This window comes from Phyllobates terribilis, unplaced genomic scaffold, assembly GCF_046119375.1.
Source record: "Phyllobates terribilis strain yellow unplaced genomic scaffold, ASM4611937v1 Scaffold_8__6_contigs__length_399053987, whole genome shotgun sequence".
Taxonomy (NCBI): domain Eukaryota; kingdom Metazoa; phylum Chordata; class Amphibia; order Anura; family Dendrobatidae; genus Phyllobates; species Phyllobates terribilis.
In genome coordinates, this window is record NW_027362768.1 from 249047723 (window position 1) to 249067632 (window position 19910).

Sequence of the window (19910 nt, forward strand, 5' to 3'; positions counted from 1 at the left end):
GATACGGGACAGTCAGAGATCAGACTGTAAACTCTAGGATGAGAAGTTAGCAAGCGCTCAGTTTACCTGCTGAGTGTCCACTCCACATTATTTAGTGAGGTTGGGGCGGATTTACCCATCTAGTCTAATTTTTAGATAGCCTAAAAATGCACAGTTCCTTGGGCATCTTCAGACACTTCTTTAACTTTACACCAATTATTACTTGGATGGCTTTGTGCCAATAATGTGTGCCAGCATTTTGGCATATAGTTTCACATTTCAAGTCATGCCCCTATCTGGTAAGTCACAATCCACCTCACACCCCCATGTCAAGCAAGCACAAAAATGGTGCTGTTCACTGTGTGTCCATGCCAAACACACGGAGACATGTCTGCTTTTTTCCAGCAGCAAGGATGAAAAGAGCCAATAAATGTCTATAGGTCTGTGAAAAACACGTACAGCACATGGATGGCATCCTTGTGTCATCATTGTTTAACATTGTAAAGTATAGGAGAAGCTTTGTAATTTATTTATTGAGCCATCCGTGCAAAACACTGATGACACACTGATGACTCTGGTACCATTGTTTCACGTCTACACATTTAAACAAATATGGTCCAGCGATGCATCAATATGCTTTAGTTTATTAAATCAACCCCATTATCTGTAGTCAGTGCTCTGAATAATAGAAGAGAGGCCTAAACAGTGGATTCCTACTATTAGCTCTTTACTTTCCTATTGTGGCTTTTATAAATGCTGTTTCTAAACCAGACAACCCCTTTAACATGACATTATTTTACTACACACAAAACTCTAACTTCATGTTCACTCTATAGGACCTTTTGTGATCATTAAATATAGCGTACCTTTCAGCAGAAAAGTCATGTCTTCTCAGTCACCTGCAAAGTAAAAGCACAGAAAGTGCATGTTAATCGTTAATCAGTGGGAGAATGCCTTAATTGAACTCTAACCTACATGAATCTGTGCTTCATGTGTAAGGAGGAAACAGTTTGAGTGGTTAAAAAGTACATATTTTATTTAGAATATAAAATACAAGTAGACAAAGTACCATGAAACAAGTGGTAAAATGACAGCAAGACAGAGTAAGATGTGCAGCAGCTCAGCCCTCTATCCCAACAAATTACCTGATAGCAATTTAATTTTATAAATAGTAAACAGTATTTTTTCAAAGTGCAGTGCAGGTAGGTCAAGACCAATAACCCATAACAAAATAATGCCTAAGTTAGCGTATTGTCAGCATCAATGCACAAATTTCTGTGTAGCTAGGCGTATAGTGACATGGATGGTCTTAGCAGAGGGACTGTGGGCAGGCACGCAACACACCAGCAGGCGGTGAGTTGTACCAGACGTGCGTTTTGCAGCGTCCGCAACCGCTTTCTCAAGGGGCAGTAAAAGTGTGTGCAAAAAGGACCTTTTTGTAGCCCAAGTGGCGGTTACATGTGGCATCATGTGACCAATCGCATCGGCACTGAGGGAAGAGTATATGTATATCTTGGGACACTAACAGCGCAGACCGTCAGGACTAACCGCGCGGTAATGCTGAAGCGCCCGAGCACCCGCAGACATCACAAAGACAGCCAGGCGTGTGCGCGGCTAGCGGTACATGAGCACAGTGTCCAAAGATGATAACAGGGAAACTTTCTCATAAAGGACAGCAGCAGACAAAGCAAAAAACATTACAGCAAGTATTTACACCAGTACACCGTTAACAGCAAATACACATGCATTGTCCAATGATATTCCGTTTTGATCTGTTGTTCATACACCCAGAAGTGTTGCTGACTTGTAAGTGGATCTTATAATTTAAAACAGGAAAGGGGGAGAAAAAAAAAAAAAAAAAAAAAAAAAAAAAAGAGTCCTCCTGAACACCCAAAATCTGAAAAAAGAAAACTAGTTAAAACCAAAACCAGTAAGAACAACATGAAAAAGACCACCGAGAAAATAATGGTGGGGGAATACAGCACTTTATACAATTTTTTAGTTACATAAGACTAAAGGAAAGAGGAGAAGGAAAGGGACTCATTGAGGCCATGTGGCACCAAAGTGTTTAAAGTCACGATCCACTTGGTCTCAACTTGAGCCAGGACCTTTCTAGCATTGCCACCCCGAGCACCCATATGTATCACATCAATCCCACGGACCTTAAAACTACTGGGATCACAATTGTGAACAGCCCTAAAATTTTAGGGATGGTTTTAAGTTCGGGAGGGTTGGCCACTGTCCTGGCCACGCCAATGTCCCGCACATGCTCACGCAAACGTACTCTCAGTTCTCTTGATGTTAGTATGATATACACCGATGGACAATCACATGTAGCATAATATATGACATTACTGGTGCTACAAGAAATGTGATGTCGGATGTCAAATTGCTTCAAACCATCGGTGGACGTGACTGTGTCACAGCGCAGGACATTGGCGCAGGCAAGACAGAGGCCGCACGGTAATGAACCCATAATTGATCTGTGGGATCCTAAGGGGTTCGGCTGTACAGGAGCGTAGTGGCTAGTGACCAAAAGGTCCTTCAAATGTCTGGCTCGTCTTGGAGTCATGCGGGGGTAATCCCGGACGGCTGGTCTCAGGGAGGGTTCAATTGTCAAAATGCCCCAATGTTTGGTCATAATCCTTCTCATGTTATCCTACTCGTGATTATAGGTGGAAATGTATCTAATCTTCCAGTGCCCTTAGTCAGTTAATTTGTTATTTTGATATAGCAAGTTGTTACGCGGGGTTTGTCTTGCTCTGTCATAGCCACGCCTGACACATCTCTTACTGTATCCACACTGTTCAAATCTATTTTTTTAGATCTGTTGCCTGGTGCTCAAATTTCACATCAGAAGAGCAGATCCGTCTCACCCTTAATAGCAGCCCAACCGGGACAGCCCTGATGGTGGTAGGGTGGGTGGTGTGCAGATCTCCCGTGTATAAGGGCATTGAAAGACGTAGGTTTCCTGTAGACATCAGTCTGGAAGTAGCCACCATCATCAACCTCCAAACTGATGTCCAGAAAATCTATTTTTTTGACATGATAGGTATACATCAGTCTATTGCTGCATGCATTCGAGTTGAGTTATGTCATAAATCCCTCAGGCTGCTGCACCGTCCCTCGCCAACAAAACATCATCAATATAGCGAAGCCAGCACAGCACATGGTCCGCGGCCCCCGCCACCAAAAACCTGTCTCTCCCATGTGCCAAGGAAGAGATTGGCATACGAGGGCATGCAGGCCACCCCCATGGCCGCGCCACGCTTCTGCAAATATACATCTTTGAACTAAAATAATTATGGGTGAGGACAGAGTGCAGCAGCTCGAGGATCAACTCGCACAAAGGGACGCCCAGGTCAGACGCCCCCAGGAAGAGACGAACCGCTTCCATACCGATTGACAGACTCTCCACGTCAGCCGTGACTAGCAAGACCCCCTCTTCCACAAGGATGCCGTCGACCCATGTGAGGACGTCTGTCGTGTCCCTGACAAAAGAGGGTAATGTTTCGACAATAGGTTTCAGATAATAGTCTATAAATTTGCAAATGGGCTCACATAACCCATTTAACCCGGAAATGATCGGGCATCCGGGAGGGTCAACGGCATCCTTGTGGATTTTAGGCAGGAGAAAGAATGTCACTGTCTTAGGAAAATGTACGGCAAGTCCTTCTACCATTTGTTTATTAATAATCCCTTCCTCGCAAGCAAGGGCCAAGATTCCCTGAAGCGTGGCGGAGAAGGAGGCGGTGGGGTTGTAATGAAGTCTAGTACAGTATACGTGTTACTATCTTTAAGTTGATGTAGCGCTTCTTTTTCGTGTTTAGCGCAAGGAAAAATAACGATATTTCCCCCCTTGTCCGCGGCCTTAACTACTACATCCTGATATGATTGAAGTTGTCTGATAGCCTGAAGCCTAGATTCAGCCCATACTGAAGCTAACTACCCACGATGCAGAAATGCTGCATATTTTTTCCGCTTTTTCCTGGCAGGAAAAACGCATGCGGATTTTACATGCGTTTTTCCTGCCAGGTAGAAGCGTTTGTCAAGCGTTTTTGAATGCATTTATGCATGTGGGTTATCAAGCGCTTTTCCAAGCGATTTTAGCATCACTTGGAAAAGTGCTTGACAACTTGGTCACACTATATAAATCCATGCAACCGGCATGGATTTATATAGTGTGACCAAGTAATAGTTAAAAAAAAAAAGAATAAGAATGGTAAAAAAAAAAGATTATACTTACCTTCCGATGGCCCCCGGTATTTTCTCTGCTCCGTCCGGTCTGTTGTATGGCTCGCGGTGGTGTGAAAGGACCTGCGGTGACGTCATTGAGTCATGTGACAGGTCACGCGACCGCCGACGTCAGCGGTCGCGTGACCTGTCACATGACTAAATGACGTCATGGCAGATCCTTCACAGCATCGCGATCCATACAACAGACCGGACGCATCGTTATGGAGACCGAGGGCCATCAGAAGGTAAGTATAATCTTTATTTTTTATTCTTTTTTTAACAGTTTCTATGGTACCCGGGTCTGGAGGAGAGTCTCCTCTTCTCCAAACAAGGGTACCATCCGCACATAGAATCGCATAATATCCGTGTGTGCAAATGTGCTGACACGGATAATATGCGTTTCAATGCAAGTCAATTACGCTGTGTGTCCGCAAAATTAATGGACATGCTGCGTATTTTTCCGCAATGATAATCCGCAGCGGAAATTTCCGCAGCATGTGCACAGCACATGCGGATTATCATTGGGGACCATGGGGCACGTATTACCAAGCGTTTTTTAAGCGTTTTCGTTGCGGAAATTCCGCGGTAAAAACGCTTGAAAAACGCATAGTGGGCACAAACCTCAGTCTGTGTGAGACTCATGTGTTCGGTCGGTTCTAACATCTGCATTTTATTATCCATACTACATCTACAACACTGAGAATCCAAGGCCAACTTAGTTCAGATCTAAGTGGAACCCTATGATGATTTAAAGCAGTTGTCTACTATCAGAAAACTGTTCTCCACATGCTCAGTTTGTAGTAAAATAACAATCTGGGCCTTACTTACCCTCCCATGGTCGACTGCTGTGTCACCACTGATGCCCCTGTCTGTGTTGTTTTTCCACAGTGGTAACGTCACAATAACAGCGCTTTAGCCAATCATCTGATGTAGACAGTGAGCTCAGTGATTAGTTGCAGAACTGTAGTTGTTGAGATATCACCACTGCAGACAAACAGCACAATCTGAGGTAGCGGTGGAGACAAAGAATTGGACTCAAGGAGGGAGCTAGTTAATTTATAATTGATGGAGCTTAAGGAGAAAAGTTTTCTGAAAGAGAACAATCTCTTTAAAATGAACCTGTCAACAGGATTGTGGTCAGTAAACTACATACACTGTCAGGTGGGCGACATTACACTGATTAATATGATACCTATGATAATTCATTCATTGTACACTTTCTCCTGTCTCCTTTAATTGTGTCTACTGGAATGCCCAATCAGTGTGTAAAAATTTCCCTACAGCCATGACCTTTCCTTACAAATTCTGTCAACCTTCTGGCTCTTACTAAAACCTGCTGGTTCCAGCAGTCAGACACCACCTTCGCTGCTGCTCTCTAGTATGGATGCTTACAATTTTCACATACCCAAAGACCTGAGAACAGACAAGATGGAGGTGTTGGTCTGATTCTTTCAACAGAATGTGTTATTCAGATGTTACCCTAATATCCTCACTTATCTTCCCATCTTTTGAGGTCTACACAGTCAGACTTTTGTGCCCTTTCTCCATGGAAGTGGCAGTTGTGTACCACCCTCCTGGCCAGTACCACCAGTTAAAGCATTACTTTGCCACCTGGCTATCCTGTTACATCCCCACCCTCATCATGAGGGCCTTTAACATCCCTATTGACAATCCACTCTCCCAGTCTACCACTGATCTTTAGTCTCCAACCTCCTCTTACTCTCTTACACGTGTGGACCTGATCTTCTAACTTTGCTCAGTGTATGACTTTACTAACATCTCTCTCCCCCCTCTCTGACCACAACCTTCTTTCCTTCTGTCAAAATTTGTCACCCCAGTAAGGACACCCCCACATACAGAAATCAACATGAGGCTAATTTATAAAGACTGTAGTCATCATTGGCCCCAATCTCCTCCATTTCCTTTCCTGACTAAGCTTTGAAACATTATAATAACACTGGAAAACGCCCTAGATGAAGATGCATCCTACATGCAGAACACCTAGGTAGAGACAACAGCAACCCTAGCAACTCCTAAGCAACCCTGGCAACTCCTAAGCAACCCTGGCTACTCCTAAGCAGCAGGCCCACTGTCTCTGTATTATATTTGACTCCGATCTTTCATTCATTCCCTATATTCGATCACTCTTTTGCTCCTGTCTGCTGCTCCTAAATGACATCTCTACAGTTCGATCTTTTCTTACCTTTGACTCTGAAAAAACTCTTACTGTTGCTCTTATTCATTCTCGTCTGGACTACTGCAACTCTCTACTAATCGATCTCCTCTTACTAAACCCTCCTCTCTCCAATCTATTCTTAGTGCATCAGCCAGGTTCATATTTCTGTCCAGCCACTACACCGAGGTCTCCAATCTGTGACAGACATTGCTCTTGTCGCCATCTGATACAAAGTACAATATAAACTGATCACTCTTATTCACAAAGCCCTCCACATTTCTGCATCACCCAAGATCTACTCCATCTCTGTAATCACGCTACCTATGCTCTCTGTTCTGCTAATGACCTAAAACTAACATTCTCTATATTCTGAACCTCTCGTTCCCTTCTCCAGGACTTCTCTCGTGCTGCGCCAGTTTTCTGGAATGCACTACTGCAGACAAACGAATTCCCAGTATCCACAGTTTTAAGAATGCCCTAAAAATCATTTATTTAGACAGCCATCACCTCATTAGTCTAGCTATTCCCTAATCTCCATTCCTAACTTCTCCTCAGAATCTGGTCCCTCATACTCCATGCACCTGTAATGGTAAATATGTTATACTTTGCACTGATTATCATTTAGACAATTTAAATATCTATATATCTTTGATAATTCTGTGTTTTTGTATTAGCTTTATAAGTGTTATTCATAAAAGCAATAAACACAGGGCGCTGTCTTTGATATAGAGGAGTCAGGTTAAGTTTTCTTTGTTACTGAAGGCGTAGAAAGCTGGATAGAAGCAGTTTGAAGGAATTCAGTAGTATCCACAATTTATGACTTAGTTTTCCCCAACTTACATAGCTTTTTCCTTAGGTAATCTACTTAGACATTCCCCTTTCTTCTATGGGTGTAATTAAAGACTTGTTGCTTGGGATCTGAGGGCAGACAAGAAATGTACACTCGGACACTGGCTGTGCATGTTCTTGCCTCCAATGCATCAGTTTTAATTGAACCAACAATGGCAGACCTGGAAATCATTTGTATCTCACCCTAAATTAGTTCTTCCAGGAAAAAGGGGTTTCCGTGACACACCAAATAGCACTTATCCAGATACTGGCTGATGATCGGATCATGTAACTTTATTTGAATGCCCCTATTAATTATATTGATGGATGGACCATACAAGATACGCACTTTTTACATTTTGTGTCCTCCCAATTTCCTCATAGATTGTCAGGTTACAAGCAGGGCCCTCACCCCTATAGTATGAGGTGAATTATGTTACTCTGTAATGTCTTATTTTGTTTCTAAAAAATGATGCAGAATATATTGGCGCTATAGAAATAAAATTATTTAAAAGTTTTTTTATTTGAGCTGACTGCTGCTGTTTAATAACTTATATGACGCTATCAATGTCTAACAGCAACATTTACGTAGCTGTAGTCCAGGGTTTTTTTCAGATGCCCCTTGTGAAATAAGTGAAGATTTTTTTAAATCTCCATCTTGGCAATCCTATGAAGCTCAGCCATTGATAGGGTTTCTATGGAGATTGCTAATGTTACTATGTACATGAATACTAAGGGGAACTAAAAACAAATGTAAAAACTTGTAAAAATTTGTTAATGAAACTAAAGATAAAAAGTTATATTCCTCTATTTTGCAAAATAAAAAAAAAGAAAATATAAATAATTTAAAAAAAAAAAGTATATTTGATATTTTCCTGTTCGATCTATCAAAATAAAATGATTAACCCAAACCTTAAATGCCAGAAAGGAAAAAAGTAAAGAATTGCCATTTTGGCAACTGTACCGTTCCCAAAAAAATGCAGTATAACGCTGTCAAAACATTTTATGTACTCAAAAATGGTCCAAAAAAAAATCCAAATGTTGCCAAACAAAAAACAAGACCTCATATAGCTCTGTGGATGGGGAAAAAAAGTTCTGCACCTCAGAAAATGGCAATAACTTTAGTATTTCGATTTTCATACTGACCCACAGAATCATGTTGGCGGATTATTTTTAATGTACAAATGACTAGAGCAAAAGCAAAACCCAGATAAACAATTGTGTTGTGCATTTTTTACGATTTCACTCCACACTGAAATTGCTTTCACCATTTTTGATATGATAAAGTGAATAGTTTCATTCAAATCTTAAAGCATTCTGTATAAAATAAGCCCTGATAAGACTATGTAGACAGAAAAGAAAAAAATTTTGGCTCTGAGTTGAAGGGAAGACAAAAAAATGAAAGGCCAAGACAAGTGAAAAAAACAGCAGAAAAAATGTTGTTACATAAGGTTTATTGTGATCTATCTTTTGACATGTCATTGAGACACATCAGGAGAATATATGTCAGTGGAGATATGACCATCACAACCCACTAGAATGAAGGTCTTTTTTTGCCCCTTTTAGTATCTTTGCTATGGTAAAGGGATTTTTCCACTTTAAGAAAAGTAGACTCCAACCGGTTTATAAACATAACAAACAGAGCGGGTACTCACCATCCCCAGATCAATTACCGCTGCAGCCAATCACTGAGCTCATAGGCTCTGTCGAGCCTAGTAATTGGCTGCAGCGGTGATGCACACTTTAGACGTGAGGTCACCGCTGCAGACAAAACACTGTGAAAAGAACAGTGGTGGGGTGCCATGCTGTACCCGGGAAAAACGAGTACCCGCTCTGTTTATGTTAGTTTAATAAAAATATTTGAGGTCCACTTTTCTTAACGTGGAAAACCCCTAAATTATGATAGGACGGTAGAACACACTTGTTGGGTGGTTTTCTGATAAATGTGAACTTTCATTTCATATCTCAACATACTTTGGATACACCTTGGAGTATTAAAGAGGTTGTCCCCTTTCAGAAAAGTGTTTTGTATAAGCTCTATTAGTAGTAAAAAATACAAACTCCACAATAATCGCCCTCCCCGGGTCCAGCATCTCCGCTGCTACTCCTGGAGTCTGTTGTTGTCAGAAGCAGTGACGTAATGTCAAAAGCCAATATCTGATCTCAGTGGCTCAAAGCCATCAACTCGGGCTGAGGCGCTGAGTTCGGTTATTGGCCGCAGTACAGTAGCACTGCATGTCTGCAACAGGCATCAGCAGTGACTCGATATCGCCCAACTTTGAAGAATAAGAAAGAGAGAGACATACCAATTTTTATTTCACGCTAAGCATGTACCCTAAACTCATCCAGTCCTTTATATGTGCCCCATAATGCTCCCTATACAGTAAAATGCTTCCACTGTCACTCACACATTGTATAATGCCCCTAAAGTGCCCACCTCACTTTAAGGAGCCTCATACAGACCCCCATCAAACAGAATAATGCCTTCCACAGTGTACACACACTGTGCTCCATCAACACACACACACTCAATACACACACACATTCACGCAGCTCTGCTATACGTACACATATATACTAGATGGGAGATATGTGTCACTAAAGTGGTTACCTCGGTGATGTGAAGCCCTGAGAGCAGGTTCCAGCAACATTAGCTTGCTGCGATTGTTTCTAAAGGGCCCGGATACTGGGTCCAGGTTTTAGGAGCAGCTAGAAGAGCTGGTTGGGACTAGCTGCTCCCATATCTCCCATCTAGGCTGGGCAGCCCATATAAACAGCAGCTGAGTTTCCTCATTAGTGTCTGTGGGTGTGAGGAGAAAAGACCTGTTTACTGCTGATCAGTCTCAGCCACAGACAGAAAATTTTAACGTGCATCTGAACAGGTGAGCCTATTCGGGCATATAAACTGTTTTGTTTCTTTTTGCCAAGAAAGGCTATTTTTGTGCTGAGGGTGGTGACTGTTTACTGCACTTGTAACAAAAGCTCACGGTTTTGACATAAGAATGTTGTACCTGTAAACCAGGGGTCTCAAACACACAGCCCATGGGCCGCATGTGGCCCGAGGCTTTGTTGTGCAGCCCTCAAGCCCGAGACAATCGAGTTCAGAGAGCCAATGTTAGCGCTTCTTTTCAAATGAATGTGCTTCCGAGGACGCACATGTATATACATACCTGTTATAGCAAAACACACACACATTCTGCTCCTTTAAACAACACACATACACCTTGGCTGTGTTCTGCTCCTCTCCTCCGCTGTCAGTCATGTGACTTAAAGGTCCTGGCAGAATCTTCAGCCTTTACATAGACTGAACAATGGATGAAGTACCTGACAGCTCCTTGCTCCACTAGTATATTCAGCTGTATCTGTGTCCTGAGGACATCCCCCCCCCCCCAGCCTCCCAGGAAAAGTTCACAACTTCGGCACAGTCCTGCTGGATCTGACAACTGTTGGGAGATATAATGCCAGCACTAAACCCAAAGAAAGGGGTATAAAGCATGGTTGCTACACACCTATCCCGGGCTCTGCTTCCTTCACTGCAGTCCACTGCCCTCTGTTGGCTTCCACCTAGGGCTTAATGAGCCTTACAACTATTTGTTTGTTTTTATTTTTTACTACTTACGGGGCTTAAAGGAAAGATTTTCTGACAGAGGACAACCACTTTAACTTCCATGTATATTGATTATTTTAGATTAATACAATTATGCCAGTGGTCCTCAACATGTGTCCCCATGTCCTGACACATAGGTGTACCATGTCCGGGTCTATACCTGCACACTAGGAAGTATAATTACCCAAAACTGGACACAATACACAATCAAAAATAAGAAAACATTTAAAGGGTACCAAATAACTTAGAAAAACCTAGAAATTAGTCCTTAAAAGAGTATTCCCATCTCCAAAATCCTATCACATTATGTAGTAGGTGTAATAATAATAATATTAGCAAATACCTCCAATTAGAAATGCAGTGAAGTTCTTCTGATTCACTATGTAGCTTACCCAATGTGCAGGGCATTGCAGTAGCACTGAGTGGTTTTGTAACCATGGATACCTAAGCTACCACAATGCCCTGCACATGGGGTAAGCCACATATCATAGAATCATAGAATGTAGAGTTGGAAGGGACCTCCTGGGTCATCTGGTCCAACCCCCTGTTCAAAGCAGGATTCACTAAATCATCTCAAACAGATGTCTGTCCAGCCTCTGTTTGAAGACGTCCATTGAAGGGGAACTCACCACCTCTCGTGGCAGCCTGTTCCACTCATTGATCACCCTCACTGTCAAAAAGCTTTTTCTAATATCTAATCTGTGTCTCCTCCCATTTAGTTTCATCCCATTGCTTCTAGTCTTTCCTTGTGCAAATTAACATAGGTTAACAGGAGAACTATACTACATTTCTAATTGGAGGTATTTGCTGATATTATTATTATTACACCTACTACATATTGGGATAGGCTGAAATTGGAATATCCCTTTAAACCAAAGTAAATAACAAGAATTTCTCATATATAAATATATCCAAATTTTATTGATTATAAACAACTACTAAAGAGGATTAAAAAAACACCCATAAAACCCAGAAATAAAGGGCAGTGTTGTCATTGGTAAATCACAAAATGGCTCAGTATAGTTGATAAAATGTATAATACAATAATCAGCAGTAAGGGCACAGCGCTTTATATCTAAATGCAGATATAATTAGGGAACATAACATAAGCATGATGAAAAAAACAACTTAATTTCAAAGATGATCCCTTCAAAGGAGAGAACTAAGAGTACTGGACTGCCAAAGCACTCATACCCACAAGGAATAATCAGTGGACCAGAGACAAATCACACTGCCCAGTACCTTAACACACGTTTCGCGTACAGGTTCATCAGGGCGTACTGGTACAGTGCATGTCAGCCGCCTGTGAACACATCGCTCGCTGCGCCTGGAGCACTGGAAGCTACACTGCGCATGTCAGCGCAGTCTGAGACCCAACTGGACTCCGAGCGGGAGATGGAGGCCACGACACCACGGCCAGCACGCAAGCAAACCAGAAGCCCAGTGTGACATATTTGAACTGGGAGATGAAGAGGGAAAAGTAAACAGGTCCATTGTCACAATGTACACCAGTATAACAATGAAAATGGGATTGTAGAGATAAAGTTGTATAGGAATAATCCATGGATCAATGGTAGTCAACAAATACAAGCGCAGTACTGCATTCTTAAGGGTTTTTATTATGTTATTGCATCTTGTAATCATGTGTCGAGTTCCCTCATTATACCTGTATTTAGATATAAATAACTGTGCCCTTACTGCTTGATTGTTGTATTATACATTTTATCAATTATACTGAGCAGTGGCGTATCTAGAGTCCAATAGGCCCAGTGCAAAATTTAAACATTGTGCACCCCCTGCATGTTGGTCAGATGTGTGGGCCTAAATCCTATAATGACATATGTGTAACCTAACCCCCACCCCACATTATGTAGTAATGTCTCCCATGTTTTACTAATGTCCCCCATCCTGATACGTATGCCCCCGCCACCCCATCATGGGTTCCTTCCTGGTATATAGGTCCCCATTATGCTGTAGGTCTCTAACACAGTAAAAAACAACAACATTCTACTCACCGTCCCCTGCTGCCACCACACACAGCGTCCTCTTATATGGCCGGTAGCTGACATCAGTGTCCCCGATATGGGCGATGTATGATGTCACTGCTATGCACCGCCTGCCGTTGTCAGCCTTTGATTGGCCGGTGGCGTATATTGTGGCGCAATACATTTCAGCTGAGTGTGCACCCTCTGTGACAGTTATGTCTGTTAGTGACAATGCTGAACTTGGTTTCTTATTCGGCAATTTTTTTTCTGTTTTTTACAGGTTTAACAACAAAAATAAAAAATTACAATAGTAATATACAATGCAGTGAGGAGCCCTGATGTGAGTATGCTTAAAAGCAGCTACAAGCATTATAAAACTGGCACAAAAATGCACAATAAAGGGCAATATTGAACGGGTTAAATTACTTTAGGCCACTGATCTCACACTGCAGACACATAGATCAGGGTGCCCCACATCAAATTCAGGTCACTCCAGCTCGGCCATCAAAGAGGGTAGACAGTCAATTCTGATTTTCTGAATAAGTAACTGGTGTTTTACAGGAGTTAAATGACTTGGGGCCACTAATCTCACACCAGCATTTCATACATAGTAATGGCCCGCATCAAATTCAGTTCATTCCAGCCTGGCCCAAATGGGTTTGGGGCATCAAAGTGGTCAATTAGCCACTTTTCACAGATTTTAATAAGTAGCTGGTGTTTTTAAGGGGTTAAATGACTTTGGGCCACTGATCTCACACCCCCAATACAATTATAGTGATGGCCCAAAATAAATTCAGGTCACTTAAGGTCACTCAAATTCAGGTCATTTAACCACTGAAAAACAGTGATGCCCAGAATCCATTTGGGCCAGGCTGGAGTGACCTGAATTTGATGCGGGCCATCACTATGTATGTAATGCTGGTGTGAGATCAGTGGCCCAATGTCATTTAACCCCTGAAAAACACCAGTTACTTATTCAAATAATCAAAATCGCCTATCTTCCCACTTTGATGCCTGTTCTGATGCTCAGAACCCATTTGAGCCAGGCTGGAGTGACCTGAATGTGATGGTTTGCACCCTGATCTGTGTGTCTGCAGTGTGAGATCAGTGGCCCAAAGTCATTTAACCCTTTCAGTAACGCACTTCAGTGCCCACTTTAATACCCATTTCTGTGCCAATTTTATGACTTGTAGCTGCTATTAAGTGTATTCACATCAGGGCTCCTCGCTGCAGTGTATTTTATTATTGTAGTTTTTTTATTTTTGTCGTTAAACCTAAAAAAAAAACAGAAAAAAATATGAAATTGCCGAATAAGAAACCAACTTCAGCCTGGTATGTCCCTGAGCCATGGTGGGACTTACCACTGTCCGCACTGCCATTGCGTTCTGGGCTGTTAATCCTCTGTCTTCAGCAGTTGAGTATATACATTTGTAATAATGTGGCTATAGATTTATACGACTTCCTGCTATTTACTTTGGTAGTTGTAGGTGTTACACTGTCCCGTCCTCCTGTCACACAGCACAGGCTCCGTCCCCGGTCAGTGTTTCCACTCGGTGACATTCAGAGTGCCTGCCTCCCATGCTGAGCCCTGTAGTGTAGGCCGGGCGCGCTCTGAGGTGAGCAGCCACTGTAACAGGAGAGCGGACAGGAGGGGGCGACATACTGGGATTCTCCGGCCTGTACCTGCTCCAGGACGTCATGTAATCTGCCGCTCTCTATTCCTTTACTCCAGGATGGACTAAAGGACCTTTGATGATGTCATGACCATGTGATCAGTCACATGTGGGAGGAGTCCCGTGTGGTGTCTAATGTAAATGTCCTGTGATCGCTTGATGTTGCTCTCTATGTTCTGGAAGGTTCCGGCTTCTCCTTAGACGGCTTTATACTTTGCTTCTCATAAATTGTGTGGCGGATTTGTTCTTTATGATTGTCTGTACTAATAGCGAGCATGTTACACTGTGCTACTAGTAGGACGAATGGACGGCGTGTAATGTCTGGGTGTGCGGCCCTCAGTGCACTGTCTAGTGACTGGCAGACAGCTAGTGCCCTGTCTGTGCACAAGGAGGGACCGGACCATGGTGACTGCAGCCTTCCAACTACGTCCTGTTCACTACTGTACGCGTCCTACACACTCTTGGCTCTGCGCCATACACACTCGTGGCTCTGCGCCATACACACTCGTGGCTCTGTGCCATAGGCATCGTACACACTCGTGGCTCTGTGCTGTACGCGTCGTACACACTCGTGGCTCTGCATCGTACACACTCGTGGCTCTGCGCCGTTCACTTTGTACACACTCGTGGCTCTGCGCCATTCACTTCGTACACACTTGTGGCTCTGTGCCGTTCACTTCGTACACACTCGTGGCTCTGTGCCGTTCACTTCGTACACACTCGTGGTTCTACGCCATAGGCGCCGTACACACTTGTGGCTCTGCGCCATATGCGTCGTACACACTCGTGGCTCTGCGCCATACACCCTCATGGCTCTGCGCCGTTCGCGTTGTGCACACTCGTGGCTCAGCGCCATTTGCGTCGTACACACTCATGGCTCTGCGCCGTTCGCGTTGTACACACTTGTGGCTCTGCGCCTTACATGTCGTACACACTCGTGGCTCTGCGCCATACGTGTTGTACACGCGAGGCTGTGACTTTTGACTAATCACAGCTGTCATCAACCCCAACTACCATTAGACCGATTGCCACCGCACCAGGGCAATGGGAAGAATCAAGCAAAGTGCCAGAATTGGCGCATCTCGTGACGTGCCAATTCTGAGGTGGCTGATGGCTGGTATTTTTAGGCAGGCAAGGGCCCAATAACCAGGGACCTTTCCAGCCTGATATATTGCTCGCAACTGTCTACTTTACCTTGGCTTGTTATCAAAAATAGGGGGGCCCCATGCCATTTTTTAAAAAAAATTATTTAATAGGTTAAATAAGGCTAAATACGCTTTAATGCCAAGTGAAAGGCACTAAACTGTGCAAGTTTATTATGTGCAGCATACGGATGCCAGGTGAGAAAAATTCCATGACAATCATCCTACTCTTCTCGATCAACATCGGACTGTTCTGGGGTTTTTTTTTTCGGTTTTTTTTTTTTATGTATATATACACTAGTGTGACTTCAGCCACATTCTGGATGACATTCTCTAAAGTAGGAGACCACACTTAAAAGATCCTTTTCTGCCAAAACCCCAAGATAATAAATAGATTACAGAAAGGGGAAGAAAAACAGAGGTTTATGTTCGGAGGTCCTTCTTCCAAAAACAAGAAATCTAATACACAGTGATGCCACTCCTCAGGTAAGAGGGAGATGAAAAGTTTTGTTTTGTTTTTTTCAGTCCCGGGCACAAATATCCTCAAGTCAATGAATTCTCAACACTATAGGAAAGTTCCTAAAACTAGAATTCCTTTCGACCTCAGAAATTTGTGCTCACAAAAAACAAAGATAACGGGGTGCAATTAGCACTAGAAGGAGAGATTCTGAATCTGACAAAGAAATTTGTTTTATTTCCACTTCCGAAGCACTCTCTTCTTTCTACTCTTCCACTACTCTCATCAGCGGTTGCGTGACCTGTCACATGAATAAATGACGTCATGGAAGGTCCTTTTACACCATCGCAAGCCACCGGGGAGCCAGGACGCACCGGAGAGAAGACCGCGGGCCATCAGAAGGTGAGTATAATGTATATTTTTATTTTAAATTCTTTTTTTTTAACAGGCACTATGGTACCCGGGTCTGGATGAGAGTCTCCATTTCTCCAGACCCGGGTACCATCCGCACATTGAATCGCTTAATATCCGCATGTGCACATGCAGTCATGCGGATATTAAGCGATTCAATGCAAGTCAATGGCGGCAATTACGCCGCGTTTCCGCAAAAATAATGGACATGCTGCGGATTTTTCCACAATGATAATCTGCAGTGGAAATTTCCGCAGTATGTGCCACATGCGGATTATCATTGGGGACCATGGGGCATGTATTACGAAGCGTTTTTTAAGCGTTTTCGCTGTGGAAATTCCGTGGCAAAAGCGCTTCAAAAACGCATAGTGGTCACGCAGGCTAAAGAGACGCCATCGCTCTTGCCTATACGTCAACTAGTGAGGAAGTACCCGAAGGTTTGAAAGCCCATTCAACTCGGGCAGTGGTGACCTCCTGGGCGGAGAAGACGGACGTTTCCATAGAGGAGATATGTAAGGCTGCTACCTGGTCCTCTCCCTCTACTTTTTACAAGCACTATAGGTTGGATATGGGTGTCTCTACCGATCTCACCTTTGGGAGAAGGGTGCTCCAGGCTGTGGTCCCTCTCTAGTAATTTCTTCTCTGTAATTCTCTTGTGGTGCTGTCATGGGTGAACAAATAAAGTCTTAGTTACTTACCGGTAGCGGGGTTTTTCAGAACCCATGACAGCACCCTTATATTCCCACCCTTCACATTTGTGGGAGCACTCCTTTAGGTATATCATATATTCACGCTTATAGGGTGAAAAAAATATATATATATTGTGGTATAGCGACAAGCTTGGTTGTATGCGGAGGTAAAACACGAGATACTGTCTCTTTAAATTTTCAGGTTCATTTATTTAGCAGTCATAAACTACCCTGGAGTCCAAAAAGAAAACACAGCCCATTCGACTAAAGAGACAAAGCAAAATACAAAACTTGCAGCACAGTCCGTATCTCGGCCAAGGTCTGGCCACACACAGTTAGCCACGCACAGGTTCAGCACAGCACGTGCTAGCTCCCTCCTGGAGCAAAGATTCCACAGGTACTGAACACACATGAATGTCAGGGCTGGCTATTTAAAGCCCAGACACTCCCCTGATTGGGAGGGATGGTGGATAACGTCCTGCCCTGCACTTTCGTTATCCACTAAAGAGTTTAGAGCTTAAGAGTCTCAGCTTCACATACCTCCCTTCTGACACACTACCAGTGGTTGATCCTGCCAGTAGCATTTGCTTGTCTCAAAGATTAAGCCATGCACGTGTAAGTACACATGGACGGTACAGTGAAACTGCGAATGGCTCATTAAATCAGTTATGGTTCCTTTGATCGCTCCAAACCGTTGACTCGGACAACTGTGGTAATTCTAGAGCTAATACGTGCAAACGAGCGCTGACCGCCAGGGATGCGTGCATTTATCAGACCAAAACCAATCCGGGGTCCCGGGCGCGTCGTCGGGACGGTCTTCCGCGGCCTCCCCCCTGCCGCGCTCTCCCCGTAAGTATTTCTTTATATCCACACTTTTCCTACTTTCCCCTTTCCCTATCTTACATGACTATTTTGGTGATGTACACCTGTGGATATAGATCTGATGAGAATAGACCATTCTTTTGACACACTACCAGTGACCTTGTCACATATCCCCCCCCCCCCCTGCCCAAAGCTGGGGGTTTTGGCACCTTCACTCACTAGACAGGGAAGTCTGGACAGGGCATCGACATTAGCATGCAGTTTCCCGGGTCTGTGCTCTACCAAAAAACAAAAGTCCTGGAGGGCCAGGAACCACCTGGTCACCCGGGCATTTTTCCCCATCCGTTACCTCATCCATCTCAGGGGGGCATGGTCTGAGACTAGTCTGAATTTGCGGCCTAATAGGTAGTACCTAAGGGTATCAACCGCCCACTTGATGGCCAGGCACTCCATGATTGCATAATTCTTTTCGCTGGCCGAGAGTTTTCTGCTCAAGTACAGAATGGGGTGTTCCTCCCCATTTACCTCCTGCGATAAGACGGCTCCTATGCCGACGTCTGAGGCATCCATCTGGACGCTATCTCCGCCTCAGAAGACCACTTAGCCATTGCCGTCTTCGTACCTCTAAGTAGGTCGTTTAGGGGTGCCACTATTGTGGCAAAATTTGGGATAAACTGCCAATACTGCCACGATACCTAGAAAGGCCCATACCTTTTTCTTGGAGGCCGGTTGCGGGCAATTCTGGATTGCCTCCACCTTGTTCATTTCCGGTTTTATTTCGCCCCTTCCTGTTTCATTAATTTTATTGGTAAATTTTAAATCATAGGGAAGATAAGGAAGGGGAAACATGGGGATGGAAAAGGAAAGGAACAAACCAACAAGCATTAGAAGAATTCAATATACAAGGTTAACAAAAGTCTAATTACAAATCAACAGTTAACTAGAATCATATATATGTTAGTTATAGAGTTGTTTAGAGCAGATTGAATAATCAAGTTAACCTATCAAGTAAAATGATCAAAATAAAACATAACATATTAATTGACTATTGGATCATTTCCAACCAACGGGCCCACTTTTTTGCATATCTGTTAAAGCAATTATTTGCTACGGCAAATTTAAATTCATAAGTTCTATGTAATTTGATTCTCTCTATAATATCTGAGTAAAGTGGAGGATCAATGCTCTTCCAGTGGAAAGCAATAGCATTCTTGACAACCAAAAAAATGTGAGTTAATATAGATCTAAGTGAGGGGCCAACATTTTCCATTTCCATGGACAATAATACTAATTGAGGAGTGATAGTTACCCTATTATGAGAGATTTCTTTGATGAGATCAAATACTTGAGTCCATAAATCTCCATCTAAGCCACAGTTTCTCCAACATTTAGGTTGTATGTCTGAATTAATGTGCGAGAGTCTTAAAAGAGTGTAGCACCATCTGGAAAGTATTTTAAAATATGATTCGTGAAGGGGCATTGAGATGTTAGATGAGTAAGTGTATGTTATAGCGTTTTCCCATTCTTCTGGTTGAAAGACTTACCCAGGACAGATTCCCATTTCAACATGTATGGGTTTTTAATTATTTCACAATCATTGTTAAAATAGTCATAAATATATTTCAAGCTCCAGAAGATTTTATGGTTAAAATTGTTGATCAAATTAGATGAGGCCTCGGAACATAAAGGATTATTTTTAAGAAGCTTACGGATAGAATCTTTTAATATTAAATAGTGCATAAAGTCTATAGCTTTTAAATTACATTTTTCCTTTAAGTTTGAGAAGGGAATAAAATTTGTCCCATCAAAGAGGTATTTTAGTTTTTTTATACCTAGTGCCAACCATGTCCTAGGAATAATAATTTTATATATCGAAGCGATCATGGATAAAGAAATATTTCTAAG

The 19910-nt window shown here is 42.9% G+C and overlaps 1 protein-coding gene across 4 annotated transcripts in view; it reads right to left on the reverse strand.

Annotated features, from left to right (window-relative positions):
• The window catches only part of SERHL2 (serine hydrolase like 2), a 182954-nt gene extending 168340 nt beyond the window's left edge, over positions 1–14614 (reverse strand). For 2 of the 4 annotated variants that reach the window (XM_073642696.1, XM_073642693.1), the window contains exons 1-2: positions 14495–14614; positions 846–878 (exon numbers count right to left, since the gene is read on the reverse strand). In XM_073642696.1, the coding sequence (XP_073498797.1) occupies positions 846–864 (19 nt within the window). In that variant the 5' untranslated portion in view covers positions 865–878; positions 14495–14614. Of the gene's footprint in view, positions 1–845; positions 879–14172; positions 14462–14494 lie in introns of those variants that run through there. The other 2 variants (XM_073642695.1, XM_073642694.1) reach the window with 2 other exon arrangements.
• Between the last annotated feature and the right edge of the window lie 5296 nt (positions 14615–19910).